This window comes from Abramis brama (genome assembly GCF_963993115.1).
Source record: "Abramis brama genome assembly, chromosome: 13".
NCBI lineage: Eukaryota > Metazoa > Chordata > Actinopteri > Cypriniformes > Leuciscidae > Abramis > Abramis brama.
This window is the reverse complement of record NC_139975.1, coordinates 33,288,152-33,306,093: the sequence shown is the minus strand read 5'-3', so window position 1 is coordinate 33,306,093 and position 17,942 is coordinate 33,288,152. Positions and strand designations below refer to the sequence as shown.

The window sequence follows — 17,942 nt, the reverse complement described above, 5'->3', positions numbered from 1 at the left end:
CGCATGCGAATGCGAATTATAACCCAAACACACCTCCATCCATTTTGTATTGGATCATCCAGCTACGTCATCGTGCTACAGGCTGCAATGCTAATTTATTGGTAAATTCGGGAGAAACTTACTGCCGCAAGTAAACAAAATGTAATAAAATAAACATCTTAATGTATATTTTCAACGTTTTCTTTATAGCCGCTTGAAAGAACACATATTGAAGGAGTAAACTAGCCCAAAATCTCAAAACTGACCACTGCATGAAAAATCAATGTTTTTGCCTTCCGTGTCTCGCCTTAAAGAAGTTTTGAACAGTCTTAAAGAAAAAAAAAAATGATGAGTAACTTGTAAGACTAGTTTCAGTGGTTTATGCAACCAGTCCCAGAGGCTCCAAAAGGTCATCAGAAACTCCACCCTCTTACAAAACCTTCCAGGAAGTGACTTGTCATTATTTCTACCTTTCATTTTTACTGAAAGCTAAAACGAGTTGTGAAGAACAGAGGAGGACACATTATATTAGGGTTTTTCTGATTGTAATGGTTATTTAGGCTACTCTTTAAACCAAAGTTCAAAAAGTGAAAGTTAATTGTAGATCATTGGATCTTTTACAAGACGAGGAAATGGATTCAAAATCTGTGGAAGAGCTTTCTTGTCCTGTTTGCTGTGAAATCTTCAATGTTCCTGTTCTTCTGTCCTGTAGTCACAGTTTTTGTAAAGAGTGTCTAAAACAGTTCTGGAAAACTAAGGAAACTCAGGAGTGTCCTGTCTGCAGGAGAAGATCCTCAAGAGATGATCCTCCAATTAATCTAGCGTTAAAAAACTTGTGTGATTCAATGATAAAGGAGGGAAATGAGAAACGTTCATCAGGATCTGAGGAAATCTGCAGTTTACACAGTGAGAAACTCAAACTCTTCTGTCTGGAGGACAAACAGCCTGTGTGTTTAGTGTGCAGAGACTCAGAGAAACACACCAATCACACATTCAGACCCATCAGTGAAGTGCTTTCATCTTACAAGGTAAGACAAATGTCTCTCATTTCATGTGCTAAATACAGTGCTAAACAGAGAGTATTATTTGTGTATACAATAGACCAGTATTTATTTTTACTTAGACTAAATCTCTCTGAAATAAAACCCTGCACTAATCTTCAACCCTCTGATGTTTAAATCCTATTAAAAGTAACAGCAAAAAATAGAAATGTCATATTTTTTTCATTATTAATATGTGATTTAAGACACTGATTCTATGACCTATTCAACATATAAATAATATAACAATAAAAACATCCAAACATACAATGTTTAAACCTCTTAGAGCTGAATAAGTTTCACAGATTTTCATCTTAACCTGTAGGAGGAATTTAATACAGCTCTGACGTCCTTACAAAACAAGCTCAAACATGGAGAAGAAATGAAAGAAGAGTGTGATGAAACAATTGAACACATCAAGGTTAGGATATAAAGAGTTAAATACTCAACATTCACACACAGAGTTTATTATTGACATTAGTGGAGTGTGTGTTCATACAGCGCTGACTGAAGTGAATGTGATTTGATTTCAGTCTCAAGCTGAGCACACAGAGCGTCAGATTAAAGAAGAGTTTGAGAAGCTTCATCAGTTTCTCAGAGACGAAGAAGAAGCTACAATCACTGCACTGAGAGAGGAAGAGGAGCAGAAGAAGCAGAGGATGAAGGAGAAGCTGGAGGAGATGAACACACACATCTCAGCTCTTTCACACACAATCAGAGACATGGAGGAGATGATGAAAGACAATGACGTCTCGTTTCTAAAGGTGACAAATCAATCCGGCTTCATTCTTTGTGCAGAAAACAACTTGTATAGAGAGACTCATTGACACTGAGAGTGTTTGATAAGATATTAAAATGTTTTCAAACTCTATATTTTCCAGAACTATAAAGTCATGATGGAAAGGTGAGTGAGCTGCTCGTATCTCTTCTCTCAGTGGATCTGAACTCAAATTCACTGCAGTTCTGACTCCTGAATGTTCCTCAGAGTCCAGATCTCACAGCCGGATCCACGGATGAGTTCTGGAGCTTTGATTCATGTGTCGCGTTATCTGGGTAACCTGCCGTTCAGAGTCTGGAAGAAGATGCTGGAAACTGTCCAACACAGTGAGTCTCAGCAGATTTGACACCAGTGCAGAAGATGGTTCAGATATAAACACACACAACATTAACATTTGATAGAAATATATTTAATAATCACTTGAATTTCTAAGTGAATCTGAACTGTATTTCAGAAAATCATCAGATCATTCAGCGAACTCATAATGAAAAGTCTATTCCTCATGGTTCATGTTTATGTATTAGGATACAATAGTGTTTTTTGAATACTGATATTAAACCTGAAGCCTCAATCCATTCTGACCATTGTTATGATAGCATAATTTATGATCTCTTTCAACAAAAGGAAAATGTTTTACATTTACATTTCTAAAACTTCATATTTCATCCTCTAAAAAACTGAGTAGTTTTTTTGTGTACTTCTACTTTTTAAAGTAGTTTTTAAAATATGTAATTTTACTTTTACTTAAGTACGTTTTGTTTGAAGTATTGTACTTCGCTACATTTTAAATCATAATGCGTTAATGCGAGCCGTTGAATTCTTATGAAGCGAACCATGGCCAGTGTGGGAATAATTTGGATGTAGAAAAAACGTGTGGTTGTCCTCGAGGATAGATATCCAATTTGCAAAAAATGTGGATGCAAAGTGGCTGCAAAAAGAGGAAACAAAGAACACCATAGCTCCGTGCAGATAAAGGTATGTCAAGGTCGGTCATTCCTGGGATTTGGTAATATTTCAGTCCCCCAGACATTTTAAAGTGGTGGTTCACCAAAATGAAATATTAACCCTCTGGGGTCTGAGGTGTTTTCTGGGCCCTGGAGGTGTTCTGACATTTGTGCTTATTTCTGTTACTTGTGACATGTTCATGGCTAAAGTCTGATTACACTGTATTTAGCACAAACTCTGCTACAATAATATATCAGCAGCATGTGTGTAAAAGTTTGTAGTTTTGAGATAATGACGTTTATGCGTGGTTTGTGAAAAAACAAAAAAAAATTGTCACTGAAATAAGGTCATGAAACCCATACTGATTATTTATTCACAAGAAAATTGTGTCACGTAGCCAAGAATATTTGCTCCAAAACTATGTGAAAATCATCCTGACAACTCATTCAGATAAAACAATATATCGATTTTAAATTTGTATGACGTTTTGTGTAAGAAAGCTTTATGCGAGTAGGCATGAACACATCATGAATATTGATGGATTTCATAACTGAGAAAGACAAAGACCCTCCCCTAATGGCCCTATTAGGTGCTATCAGGCCCTATCAGCTAAAACCAACACGTCCCTCATCAGAGAGCCAGACGAACACAGTTAGAGTCTAATGGGGAGAGGACGCTTGCGCTGTCTGTTCGCCGCTTCTCCAGTCGCGCCGAAATAATGCCAAGTTTTTAACCTTTTAACCTTTTACTATCCTCGCCACCGACCAGTGGACCTTTTTTAAAAAAAACGTTTACTTTCCGGACCACCGAACTGTGGACCTTTTTGGATAGCTATCAGGTAGCTTTCAAGTTACCGCTAGCAAAACACCTGCTCGGAGACTCCTTGGAATCGGTCAACGCTGCTGCTACCGCAGTCGGAAAAGTCTCCTCCTGGAAAGCCTGGACTCAACTTTTCCATGCCATCGTGAAGTGCATCTGGGAAGCCTGAAACCACTCTCTGGTCAGCAACACGAACTGTCGCTCCACGCACACGTCATCAGAGTGCTGTCTCCTACCAGATAAGTAGTTTGGACGTCTCCATTGCAACACCTCTCAGTGAGCTGAATGGGAAATGTGGAGTGGACTCCAGTCTGCTACGGCCAGTACAAAGATTTGTTGCATCATCAAGCAGCAAAATTGAACTCTTAAATGCACAGTTTATTACAAACAAATCCTGCCTCATTCATGACCATATCCTGGATAAATGTCTGGATTATATGTGCATTACAGAGACCTGGCACCAACCAAATACCTTTTCTTCTTTAAATGAGAGCTGTCCCCAAGGATATAGCTACCTCCAGAAAGCTCGCAGCACAGGGCGTGGTGGCGGCCTGTCAGTCATCCATCGCAGCGATCTGGAGCTATCTCTGCAACCATTACCTGAACTGTCTTCATTTGAATGCCTTGCATTTAAATGTAAGTCCCCTTCCCCTGTGCTGTTCCTCCTCATCTACTAACCACCAAAACCAAACCTATCATTTGTCACTGAGATGTCAAATCTCCTCACAACTTTCTGCACATCCTCCGCCGATGTTATAATTTTAGGTGATATGAACATCCATGTTGACACCTCCCTCCTGCCGTTTTGCAGCTGAATTTCTTCAACTACTGGACTGCTTTAACTTAAAACAACTTGTTGGTGTCCCCACACATACCAGGGGGCATACCTTGGACCTGGTCATTACAGACTCTGCCCCTCTCACCAACCTGCAGGTGTATGACCTAGGTGTGTCTGATCACAAGGCCATTTCTATGGATTTGCCATCCCCATCCAGCCTCTCCAAGCCTAAGCGGAATATCTGTTTTAGAAACCTAAAAAACATAAACCCAGAACTCTTGGCAGCAGACTTTCAGCATCTTTCCACACACTTTTCATCAGCCTACGAAGCAGTGGACTACTACAACAGCCATCTGAACAGCCTCCTGGACCTCCATGCCCCTGTTAAAACAAGAACAGTCACCTTCACCCGCTCAGCACCCAGGTTCACAGATGGGCTTCGTAAGATGAAGGCAGCAGCAGTCCTTGATCAGCGTTTCAGAGCCTCTGGCCTCACTGTCCACAAACAAATTTACCAGGAGCAACAACAAAAATATGCACAGTCCCTCAAAGAGGCAAGGTCACAGTTTTACTCCGATGCCATCAGAAACAGCACAGGAAATTCCAAGCAGCTTTATTCCACTATAAACCACCTTCTCAAACCACAATCTCCCCCATTTACTGGCACTACAGAAGAGCAGTGCAATAAATTCATGGATTTCTTCACATCAAAAATTGCACATATCCGCTCTGCCCTTTCTAGTCCTCCAAGCCAAACTGTTCCCCCAACATATACCGTCTCCCAACCCCTAAACTGCTTTCCTGAGGTTTCATCAGAAGAGGTGCAGAACATCATCAGGAAGATGAAATCCTCCACCTGTCCCCTGGACCCTCTCCCAACCTCCCTGGTAAAAACCCATATTACTGTCCTAAGTCCCCTGATCACCGCTGTTATAAATCATTCCCTCCAAACTGGTCACGTTCCCCCTGTCTTAAAAAATGCCATTATCACACCATTGCTCAAAAAACCCACTCTTGATCCGGAAGTCCTATCCAACTATAGGCCCATCTCCAATCTTCCCTTCATATCAAAAGTACTTGAGAAAGCAGTTGCCACCCACCTTCAGGACCACCTCAAACATAATAACCTCTCTGAAAAATTCCAGTCAGGTTTCCGCTCTGCCCACAGCACAGAGACTGCCCTCGTTAGGGTCACAAATGACCTCCTCATATCATCCGAAGCTGGCTCTCCCTCCCTCCTCATCCTCCTGGACCTTTCTGCTGCATTTGATACTGTTGACCATGGCATTCTTTTAAATCCGGCTCCACCTCACTACTGGACTAAATGACACTGCCCTCAGTTGGTTCAGATCATACCTCACAAACCGGACAGAATACATCTCCCTGGGCCACTCCAAATCAAATCCACACACAGTTACTTGCGGTGTCCCCCAAGGGTCAGTCCTTGGCCCCATCCACTTCATCATCTACCTCTCTCCCCTTGGCCAAATCATCAACCGTCAAAAAATGTAATTCCGCTGCTATGCCGATGACACACAGCTCTATGTAAATGCTACAGCTGAAACCCCACCCTCACAGTCATCCCCATCAAAACGCACCACCTGTCTGGAGGAGATAAAGGTATGGATGGAGCACAACTTCCTTCAACTCAATAGCTCCAAAACCGAAGCCATCCTGGTTGGCACTCCTCACCAGACCAAATCATCTTCCATAACCAGCATCACCTTTTCTGGCACCAACATTCCCCTCTCATCAACAGTCACTAATCTTGGTGTAAAAATGGACTCCCAACTCACTTTTGAAGCACATATAAATCACCTATGCAAGACCTCTTTCTACTACCTCCGTAACATCTCCAAACTCCGCCCTATTCTCACCCCCTCAGATGCCGAAAAGCTGGTTCATGCCTTCGTCTCCTCCAGACTGGACTACTGCAACGCACTTCTCATTGGGATTCCTAGAAAGAGTCTGCAGAGGCTTCAGTACATCCAAAACTCTGCAGCAAGGATCCTGATGAGAGTGCAGAAACATGAGCAAATTACCCCCATTCTCCACTCACTCCACTGGCTTCCCATCTCCACCAGGATTGAGTACAATATTTCCCTCCTCACACATCAATGCATCCATGGACATGAATATAATGTATTATTATTATTATTATTATTATTATCATTATGAGCAACCTTGCACAAAGAATGAGGAGATTTAAAAAAAGAATGGCTTTTTGATTGTTTGGATTTATTTACAACACAACATAATCCAAAGATACAAAACAAATGACCAAAAAATGCACATTATTTAACACACTGAACTAAAGACAGAGACTTAATCAGTCACACACCTTTGTGCCATTCCTGAAACTTAGTACATACCTATAATTTCCAAGGTGTTTGATTTTTCACTTTACCATGTTCATGTACTCATGTGAATGTTGAAGTCAGCAGGACTCATCAGTGGGGCATCTGGTCTCTGTAAAAAAACAACAACAACAACAACAAAAAAACAGCTGCGAACATGCTCATACCAAGAGAAACTATAGGGCTGCACGATTTTGGTAATACATTGTAGATTTTTCTGGTTAAAATTGCGTTTTAAAATTTACAAAATACACACACACACACACACACACACATACATATACAGTATATATATATATATATATATATATATATATATATATATATATATATATACACTGCTCAAAAAAATTAAAGGAACACTTTGAAAACACATCAGATCTCAATGGGGAAAAATATCATGCTGGATATCTATACTAATATGGACTGGGTAATGTGTTATGAACGAAAGGATGCCACATCGTTTGATGGAAATGAAAATAATCAACCTACAGAGGATTGAATTCAAAGACACCCCGGAAATCTAAGTGAAAAAAAGATGCAGCAGGCTTGTCAATTTTGCTGAAATTTCATTGCAGCAACTCAAAATGGTACTTAGTAGTTTGTATGGCCCCCACGTGCTTATATGCATGCCTGACAACGTTGGGACATGCTCCTACTGACACGACGGATGGTGTCCTGGGGTATTTCCTCCCAGATCTGGACCAGCGCATCACTGAGCTCCTGGACAGTCTGAGGTGCAACCAGGTGATGTCAGATGGACCGAAGCACAATGTCCCAAAGGTATTCTATTGGATGTAGGTCAGGTGAGCGTGGTGGCCCTTCAATGGTATCATTCCTTCATCCTCCAGGAACTGCCTGCATGCTCTCGCCACATGAGGCCGGGCATTGTTGTGCACCAGGAGGAACCCAGGACCCACTGCACCAGCATAGGCTCTGACAATGGATCCAAGGATTTCATCCCAATACCTAATGGCAGTCAGGGTGCCATTGTCTAGCCTGCAGAGGTCTGTGCGTCCCTTCATGTATATGCCTCCCCAGACCCTCACTGACCCACCACCAAACCGGTCATGCTGAACGATGTTACAGGCAGCATAACATTCTCCATGGCTTCTCCAGACCCTTTCCTGTCTGTCACGTGCTCAGGGTGAACCTGCTCTCATTTGTGAAAACCACAGGGCACCAGTGGCGGACCTGCCAATTCTGGTGTTCAATGGGAAATGCCAGTCGAGCTCCCTGGTGCTGGGCAGTGAGCACAGGGCCCACTAGAGGACGTCGGTCCCTCACGCCACCCATATGAAATCTGTTTCTGATTGTTTGGTCAGAGACGTTCACACCAGTGGCCTGCTGGAGGTCATTTTGTAGGGTCATTTTGTAACTGACCAGATCAATATCCCAGGAGTTTAACTGACTTGATGCTATTCTCTGATTAAAAAGTGTTCCCTTTATTTTTTTGAGCAGTGTATATATATATACACCAGGTTTGTTGTGCCTTTTAGGCATATACATGCAGTGCTGCATAAAATATTAATAACAATAACCTATAGCAGGCGCCCTATCAATCGTTAAAAAGGAACACTTCAGTAACACTACACTAGAGAAAAATATATTGATTATCATATGTTAGTTCAAATGTTTACAATCGTTATGGCGTTATGAAATGGGATTGGAGTAAAAACATGAAGCCTAATGTTTGGTGTGTTTTGCTTTTCAAATGTACAGCGCGACTGACTGCAGAGTGCAGAGAACATTTACTGAAGCGATCGAGCCGCTCCAAACTATGAAACATTATTGTTACCATATTATACATATCTACGTTGGAGTCCACAAACACCGTATTTAACAGTAAACCCGGGTCTAAACATTATAATATTCACCATATTAGAGTAAACACTCACACTAGCCTACTTTTATATCATGCTGTGTTTTATTATCGAACATAAAAAAATCCTTGTGTCGTACATGAATATAAATTTCGCATTGAAAGGTAGCCTGCCTGTCTATAGTTCATATTTCAACATGTTTCTGTCGATTTCATACATTTCATTTTAGTCTAGCAACAGTTCAACTGCAATGTGAAGTTTATACAACAATAACACTAACTAATATAATTCAGAATCCATTTCTTACCTTAAAATCTTTCTTGTCTTCAAATCGTGTTCTTCTTCTGAGCAGGGCCGTTTGAAGGAATTTGGGGGCCCCAAGCAAAATGGACATGGAGGCCCCCCCCAATACACCCCCCCCCCCACCGCAGCATAGCCATAGTTCTCCCACACTTTATATAAATAAAAAATGTTTACAGTGCAAATACTGCAGTTGCATATACTGTGCATAAAATTTTGAACATTTTCAACAATTGAACATTTGCAGTAACCTTGAAGTAACTGTTCAAGATCCATTGGTAACTTAAAAATAATGTCATATTTGCATAAACTGTCACTACAGAAGCCTATATCCCGACACTAGCACATTAAGATAAGCTATGAAAAAATCATGTTCCTCTGCCACTTTCTGGTTGTTTATAGATGGATTAACTTAAAAAGTATTTATTAAGTAAAAATACTTGTTTGCTAACAGTTAAATGACAATTAACTAAAGATTAAATTAAAGACTAACAATTTACCATCTATTAATGATGGTTATTATAATAAAGTGTTACCAAAAAGATATGTTAGCATTTCCATATTTTGATATTAGAAGGGAAGGGATGCAGCTGCTTTCACAACTACCCAATGCTTAAAAACATCCCGAGCTAATGTTTGATGCACAGAATTTATTGTGTGGTTTTCCTAACCCCCATTTGGGAAATAGATTATAACGGTGGAATAGTTAGTTGAACAGACAACTAACATAAACATATTTTTGCTAGCCTAACGTTACCTGCTGCAAAAGTACACCATTTGTACAAGACAAGTGGAGCTATTTTATCCAGTGTAATTTATCACTTATTACTATATTTTATATTTTTTACCTTTATCTTATTTCTTTTCTGGCTTCCTGAAGCATAATTCGCTTCATGATAACTGCCGAGGAGGTTTAGTATTTTGCCGGCAGCAGAGATCAAGGGGGGCCCCCTTGAGGGGGATCCCGATAACAGTGTCATTGCACTTTACTGCATTGACTATCAAAGGGGCGCTCACACAGTTTGTCGTTGCATTTTATTCTTAACCAGTCGTTGTCTTGGGGCCCCAGGCCAGCTAGGGGCCCCAAGCAATTGCTTGGTTTGCCTACCTTGTCGCGACGGGCCTGCTTCTAAAGTAAATCCAATGTATGCTCAAAGCTTGTCTTCCAAACTCAACGAAAAGCAGAGGACTGATGAAGTTTGGTGCTTTGTTTTTGAGGTAATGAGCGCGTTCGTGTTCCTTAACGTGGAGATTTGCATGTCAATCTCTTTTGCGCGCGCGGGTGTGGTCACATTAAAACTAATGAGCAAGCGTTTGAGAAACTGGACATCTTGTTGGTTGTAGCGAAGTCCCACTACAATTGAAAGTTCAGCTGGTTGAGGCGGCCAAATATGGATCAGATTCCGATTAGAGAATCAGGAGTGGAGAAGAGATTCTTGATAATAAGGCCTATAATATAAGGTACTTCTCAAAATAATAATTACAACAACAATAATAATACAATTTATTTAAACATTATTTAAAGACTATATTTTTTGTCCATGGTTTAATTTAGTAAATCTGTTTTGCAGCACTTCCCCAAAAAATAAAAGGATATAAGTTTAAGTTTTCATTTGATTACCACTGTTTTGATAATATATTTGAATTAAATCATAAAAAGAAACATTGATTTTCTGAATAATATACATTTGATAGGACTCTATTATTCTTAAACATTTGAATTCATTATTAATGTTAAAAATAAGTTGTTAATCTAATTCATTATCAATTATTGAATTTAGTTGATTAGACATGTTTTATTGAAATTTTAATAAACAAAACAAATGGTTTCAAGTTTGTTATAATAAAAGCATTTGTTCAACCAAAAAAACAGTTTTCATTCATTTAACTGTCATTTTAACTGATGATAATAATAATAATAAACATAATGTAATAATACTGTTTATATATTTAATAATTGATTAATACCAGAAACTGTGATATTTTCTGAGACGTTGTCATACTGTGAAAATCTCATCCCGTTACAACCCCACACAGGAGAGTCCCCACCACACCCCCGCTGTAAAAAAGTAACTCAGTAACTTTTACTCTGAGTACATTTTAAATGAGCTACTTTTTACTTTTACTTGAGTAGATTTTTAGACAGGTAATTTTACATGTACTTAAGTAAAATTTCATTGAAGTAGTAGTACTTTTACTTGAGTAGAAAATTGTATTACTCTTTCTGAGAGACCACTGTTATGATAGCATGATTTATGATCTCTTTCAACAAAGTCTTTATATGTGTTTTACATTTACATTTAAATACATTATATTTCATCCTGTAATCTGATGTTCTCTTACGAGAGTACTCTCGTGTTGCGTAAGTTTAGCTTGCGCTACGGGAAAACTCCTTTTCTCGAGAATACTGAAGCAAAAAATTATCCTTAATTTTTAGAATGTAAAACGCATTTGCTGCAGCAGGCAGACCTAGGCGAGACCGCTCGCGCGCCTATTGGCTGCTCTGCGGCAACTGCTGCAACCTATCAGTGCGTCAGACATGATGTCAGCGCCAATGAGAGGCTCGCCTCGCGCTGTCGTCATGGCCTGCCAAAATGGGTGTGGCCTCAGCCTATAAAAACCCATCGCCCAGGTTGCACAATGACTTTGTCTCCTTTCAGCGAGTGACTACACGTCGCTGGATCTCTGAGAGAAGAAGCCGCGCTGTTGAAGCTCTCAGAGCTACCCTCAAAGTTGGGTCTCAGAATCAACTGGGCCAAAAGTATTCTATCCCCCAGCCAGGAAATATCTTTTCTGGGGATAGAGTTGGACTCCAGAGCTATGGTGGCGTGCCTGATGCAAGAACACGCGGCAGCGATCCAGCACCTAGCAGCAACATTTACTGTAGGGAAGAATCTCCCCCTCAAGAGTGTTTCAGAGGATGATGGGTCTCATGGCCTCAGCCTCGACGGTACTGCGGCTGGGTCTGCTACACATGCGCCCTTTTCAGCTGTGGCTGAGACGGCGTGTGCCAGCGCGAGCGTGGGCTTCAGGTTTGCTTGGTCTTATGGTGAATCAGACATGCGTAGCAGCTCTGAAACCGTGGATGAGAGCTGGCTGGTACCAGTCCGGCGTGAACCTGGGCATCGCCTCACGAATCAAAGTAGTCTCGACAGATGCTTCCAACACGGGTTGGGGCACCCTATACGAAGGGAGATCTTCAATGGGCCCGTGGTCAGACGCGGAGAAGCGTCTACACAAACTGTCTGGAGATGAAAGCGGTCGAAAACGCCCTTCAGTTTTTCCTCCTCACGTTAAGGAACCACCACGTTCTGGTCAAAACGGACAACACGTCAGTGGTGTCCTACATAAATCGCCAGGGCGGCCTCAGGTCCCGGAGCCTTCTTGCAATAGCAAAACGCCTCCTCATATGGGGCCAGCACAATCTGTGCTCGCTGAGAGCGGCGCATGTGCCGGGCGTCCTGAACGTGGGCCCAGATATGCTATCCAAGGCAAAACTCTCCCCAGGGGAGTGGTCCCTGCACCTCCTGATGGTGCGAAACATCTGGGACACTTTCGGCAGAGCAGAGGTAGACCTGTTTGCGTAGCAAACCAACGCTCACTGCCCAATGTTCTTTTCAAAAGAAAGAGACGCGCTGGCCCTAAACTGGCCCAGGCGCCCTCTCTATGCATTTCCTCCGGTCGCCTTGTTACCAAAGGTAATCAAGCGAGTCAGGGAGAGCAAATGCTCGATACTCCTGTTCGCACCGCTATGGGAGAATCAAGTCTGGTTCCCAGAACTGATGGAACTGGGGAACATAGTTCCATGGCCGATTCCGCTGAGGAAGGACCTGTTGTCCCAGGCCCAGGGCGCAATTTGGCACCCATACCCCGAGCTGTGGGCCCTACATGTGTGGGCAATCAACTATCATCATTTCACCTCCCGGAGGGAGTGCTGAACACAATCACAGAGGCTAGAGCTCCGTCTACTAGACGGCTCTATGCGTCCAAATGGTCAGTGTTCACTGAATGGTGCTCAGCTCATGACTTAAACCCGCTAGATTGTGAGGTAACGGTGGTGCTTTCTTTCCTATAAGAGCTGTTGGACAGCGGGAGAACCCCATCCACGCTCAAGGTGTATGTGGTGGCTATAGCGGCTTTTACGAAGCCTGTGTGTGGCCAGTCGCTGGGAAAGAATGACCTCATAATCCGTTTCCTCAGGCGAGCTAGGAGGCTGAACCCTCCTCGGAGCTAAAGTACCTGTCTTTCAAAACCGCTTTTCTGCTGGCACTAGCCTCAGTAAAACGGGTGGGCGACCTGCACGCGCTCTCGGTGAGCGCTACGTGCCTGGAATTTGGGCCTAATGACTCTAAGGTCATCCTCAAACCAAGGCATGGTTACGTCCCAAAGGTGTTTGCAACTCCTTTTAGAGCGCAAGTTATTTCCCTTTCGGCCCTCCCTGCGTCTGACAGTGAGGCTGGGGTTAACTTCCTTTGCCCAGTAAGGGCTTTAAGGATTTATGTGGAGCGCTCTGCTGCCTTTAGGCAAACGGAGCAGCTTTTCGTTTCGTTTGGTGGCCGCGTCAAAGGGCTAGCCATCTCGAAACAGACCCTGTCCAGATGGATAGTAGACGCTATTGCGTCAGCTTATGCGTCCAAGGGCCTGGATTGCCCTTTGGGGGTTAGGGCCCACTCGACTAGAGGTATGGCCTTGTCGTGGGCCTGGACAAGTGGGGTCTCACTTCATGACATTTGTATGGCCCTGTGGGCTTATGCCGTTTCAAGGTGGTCATACTGCCTTAACTGTATATATATGTGTATGCACCTATCTCATAACACTGAGTCTTCCCACCCTGTTCTGCTGTTTCGATCACTTCACTTATACATGAGCCCTGGGCTACTGCCCTTGGGACATAAGTGTTGGAATCTTAGCACGCATGGCGTTTTACATAGGGTTCCCGTAGCGCAGTGGTTCTCAATTCCAGTCCTCGTGACCCACTGCTCTGCACTTTTTGTATGTCTCTCTTATCTGACACACTCAGTTCAGTTCATGGAGTCTCTCCTAATGAGCTGATGATCTGGTTCAGGTGTGTTAAATAAGGGAGACATACAAAATGTGCAGAGCAGTGGGTCACGAGGACTGGAATTGAGAACCACTGCCGTAGCGTAAGCTAAACTTACGCAACACGAGAGCAAATGCAGCAAATGCGTTTTACATTCTAAAAATTAAGGATAATTTTTTGCTTCAGTATTCTCAAGAAACGGAGTTTTCCCGTAGCGTAAGCTAAACTTACACAACACTCGTTCCCTCTCTAGAGAGAACCGAGGTTACATTAGTAACTGAGTGTCGTTATTCTTTTTGCAGCTCCGTTGACTCTGGATCCAAACACAGCAGCTCCTCGTCTCACACTCTCTGCTGATCTGACCAGTGTGTCGGTCAGTCGTGTAGATAAAACACTTCCTGATAATCCAGAGAGGTTTGATGAGTATCAATGTGTCCTGGGATCTGAGGGCTTTAACTCAGGAACGCACTGCTGGGATGTGGAGGTTGGTGACAATACACGCTGGATTCTTGGAATAACAACAGCATCAAACCAAAGGAAGGGAGAGGTTTTCTTTAACTCTAATGTCTGGTGTGTGTGGTACATGAACAGCAAATACAGCTTAAAATCCCCAGAGCAACGCCGCACTGTCTTTACTGTTAAACAGAAGCTTCAGCGTGTGAGAGTTCAGCTGGACTATGACAGAAAAACAGTGTCATTCTCTGATCCTGTAACTAAAGACTGTCTGCGCACATTCAGGACATCCTTCACAGAGACTGTCTTTCCATTCTTATATAATCTCTGCACAACTTCCCCTCTGAGGGTCTTACCAGTTAAAGTGTTTATTACAGCAGAAAATCACAGTTAAATCTGTTTCTGCTTCTAGATTAATACAGTTCTGCAAATTATGTTTCAATAATAACAATAATAAAATGTCAATTTATTTTTATCCAAGGGCCATTTAACTATAAAATGATACAGTCTTTGTTAATATACTTTTGTTCTGTTGCCAAGGCTTCAAAATTAAAAATGTTTTCCTTTTTTTTTTTTTTTTTTACAAGATGGTGCCATTTTCTCAGGTTTGGTCTATAAAGCATTTTTTTTAAATGCAATTTTTTTTTTCCTGTTTTCTGATTCTGCATAATTAGAGTCAGTGGGATACATTATTGTGTAATAATTGTGTGTGTTGTTGGGAATTATTTGAATTTTGAAAGATATTATGAACCTACAAATACACTTCCAGATACATACACACGCACACACTTACACAGAGGCCCAAAGGAGTAGGGGGAGGCTGCAGACCTGGAGCCGGTAGATCTACGCCCCAAGCAGTTTTATGCCCCAGGCAGTTTTACGCCCCTGCTGTTCCTGATGTGTCCAGTAGGGGGAGACTGTACAGCGACACGAATTGAGGTATATTAAATAATCTGCTAAAGTTATTGTTGTTTAGCAATGATGCAACATTTATTATTTATAAACGATTAGCTTGATAGAGCTAGGTAGATATCAATTCATTTCTATATAGCAATGGATGGTTCTATAGTTTATTTCGAGAGACAAAAGTTATGGACGGTCAGGTTGATGTTCTGTCTGGCTTAAATTTAGCTGATCACGTGTAGGTTTAGCTGCCCCTCGTCTTTTCTACTCAATTTCAAAATTAATTTTTATTTTGAATTTTCTTTTGTTGCCTGTCTTTATCTTGCGTGAGATGGCCTCTTCTGGTAAGACTGTTTACTCCTTTCTGGTTTGAGTTGTTTCTTATAAATGAGATTATCTAACTATCTAATTTATATCTAAATATACATTTTTCTTAAAATAGCTTACTGATCTGGACTAAAATGTAGGTTGTGTGCACTTAATGTGGGATTTATCATACTCTGTCTTTACCAAGTTCTATTCTACAGAGAATACAGAATACCAAGTTCTACAGAGACATACATGGACATGTTTTTAATGTCATTTTCAATTTTCTCTGCACAGTCCATCATCACTGGCCAAAAGAAATCAAAGTGTCTTTACACTTTTTCCAAAAGTGTTCCACCAACAAGTGCCTGTGCCGTTGTACTTTGAAGATCAGGAGCAAATTGATTGCAATCCACACTCACCTGACATAAATTCTGGACAGCACACCCACACACACTGTGACAAGATCAAATTCACCATGGATGTCCTTTTTACATTTTTTAAATGTTTAATTTAATTTTATTTTATGAAATACCCACAGATATGTGGGTCTGTGACTCTTATAGGGGATCTACAGTGATTCTGCAGGGTCTCCAATAAGTCTTATAGTTTATCTCAGTTGCTTTGGTGCATTTCTCAGATCACAACTGAAATCACATCATCTTGTCACTTGTGCACATCATAAAAGCAATTTCTCATTTTTTTATACAAATTGCAAATGCTTCCCCTAGTGAAAAAGAAGTGTGCTTAACTGTATTGAAAGCATACTTTTTGTGTGCTTAAAATAATCAAAGTATACTTTTTGAAAAGTGCACTTGCAGATAATATAATACAATTAAAATTAAAGACCACTTAACTGTACTTAAAGGGAATACACTTTAATGACAATATTTATTAACACACTTAAGTGCACTTTTTACAAATGCACTTTGTAATAATATCTAATTAAGTTTAACTTAAAGTAAGTACACATTCATCACAATATTTATAAACACACTTAAGTGCATTTAAAAAAATGCACTTTGTAATAATGTCTAATTAAGCTTAACTTAAAGAAAGTACACTTTCATCACAATATTTATAAACACACTTAAGTACAATTTTTACAAATGCACTTTGTAATAATATCTAATTAAGTCTAATTTAAAGTAAGTACACTTTCATCACAATATTTCTTAACACACTTAAATACACTTTTTAAAAATGCACTTTGTAATAATGTCTAATTAAGTTTTACTTAAAGAAAGTAAACTTTAATCATAATATTTATAAACACACTTAAGTGCACTTTTTACGAATGCACTTTGTAATAATATCTAATTAAGTTTAACTTAAAGTAAGTACTCTTTCATCACAATATTTATAAACACACTTAAGTGCATTTTTAAAAATGCACTTTGTAATAATGTCTAATTAAGCTTAAAGGAGAAGTGCACTTTTAAAATGAAAATTCTGTCATCATATACTCACCCTCATGTTGTTTCAAACCTGTATGAATTTCTTTCTTCTGATGAACAGAAAAGAAGATATTTAGAAGATTATCAGTAACCAGACAGTTTTTGGGTCCCAATGACTTCCATAGTAGGAAAAAAATACTATGGAAGTCAATGGGACCCAAAAACTGTCTGGTTACTGATAATCTTCTAAATATCTTCCTTTCTGTTCAGCAGAAGAAATAAATTCATACAGGTTTGAAACAACATGAGGGTGAGTATATGATGACAGAATTTTCATTTTAAAAGTGAACTTCTCCTTTAACTTAAAGAAAATACACTTTCATCACAATATTTATAAACACACTTAAGTGCACTTTTTACAAATGCACTTTGTAATAATATCTAATTAATTTTAATTTAAAGTAAGTACACTTTCATCACAATATTTATTAACACACTTAAGTACACTTTTTAAAAATGCACTTTATAATAATGTCTAATTAAGCTTAACTTAAAGAAAGAACACTTTCATGACAATATTTATAAACACACTTAAGTGCATGTTTTAAAAAATGCACTTTGCAATGTCTACTAAGTTTTACTTAAACATTTTAAATAATTATGATTTATAGTGTTTTAAATTTATTAAAGTTAAAGTTATAAGTTATTAAATGGATTTTGATGTATTGACTAATATATAAAATAACATGGAATTAATTAAATTAATGGAAAACATGGAAAATAATTGATTTTAATTCCAACTCAAGTGTGTTGTCCAAAATTAATTTGTTAATGTATTTTAAATGTGTTTTGTTTATAATATATACTGTGTGCATTATGCAGTTGAAATGTATTTTTCCAATACATCTGCTTATACAGTATAATCCAGTACAACTTATTGTTGACATTTTTATCACCAGCCCTTGCTCTATGAACTCAACTAGTGTCAGCTTTCTACATAATATTTGAAAATAAAATGTAATG

General features: G+C 40.0%; 1 protein-coding gene across 1 annotated transcript; it reads left to right on the top strand.

The window, feature by feature from the left end:
- Positions 1–419: 419 nt before the first annotated feature.
- Positions 420–16,380, top strand: LOC311095486 (nuclear factor 7, brain-like). Its single transcript, XM_084134016.1, has 6 exons — positions 420–1,007; positions 1,345–1,440; positions 1,553–1,783; positions 1,901–1,923; positions 2,005–2,123; positions 14,163–16,380. The coding sequence occupies exons 1-6, from the start codon at positions 612–614 to the stop codon at positions 14,705–14,707; spliced, it is 1,410 nt and encodes a 469-aa protein (XP_083990142.1). The 5' UTR covers positions 420–611; the 3' UTR covers positions 14,708–16,380.
- Positions 16,381–17,942: the final 1,562 nt, after the last annotated feature.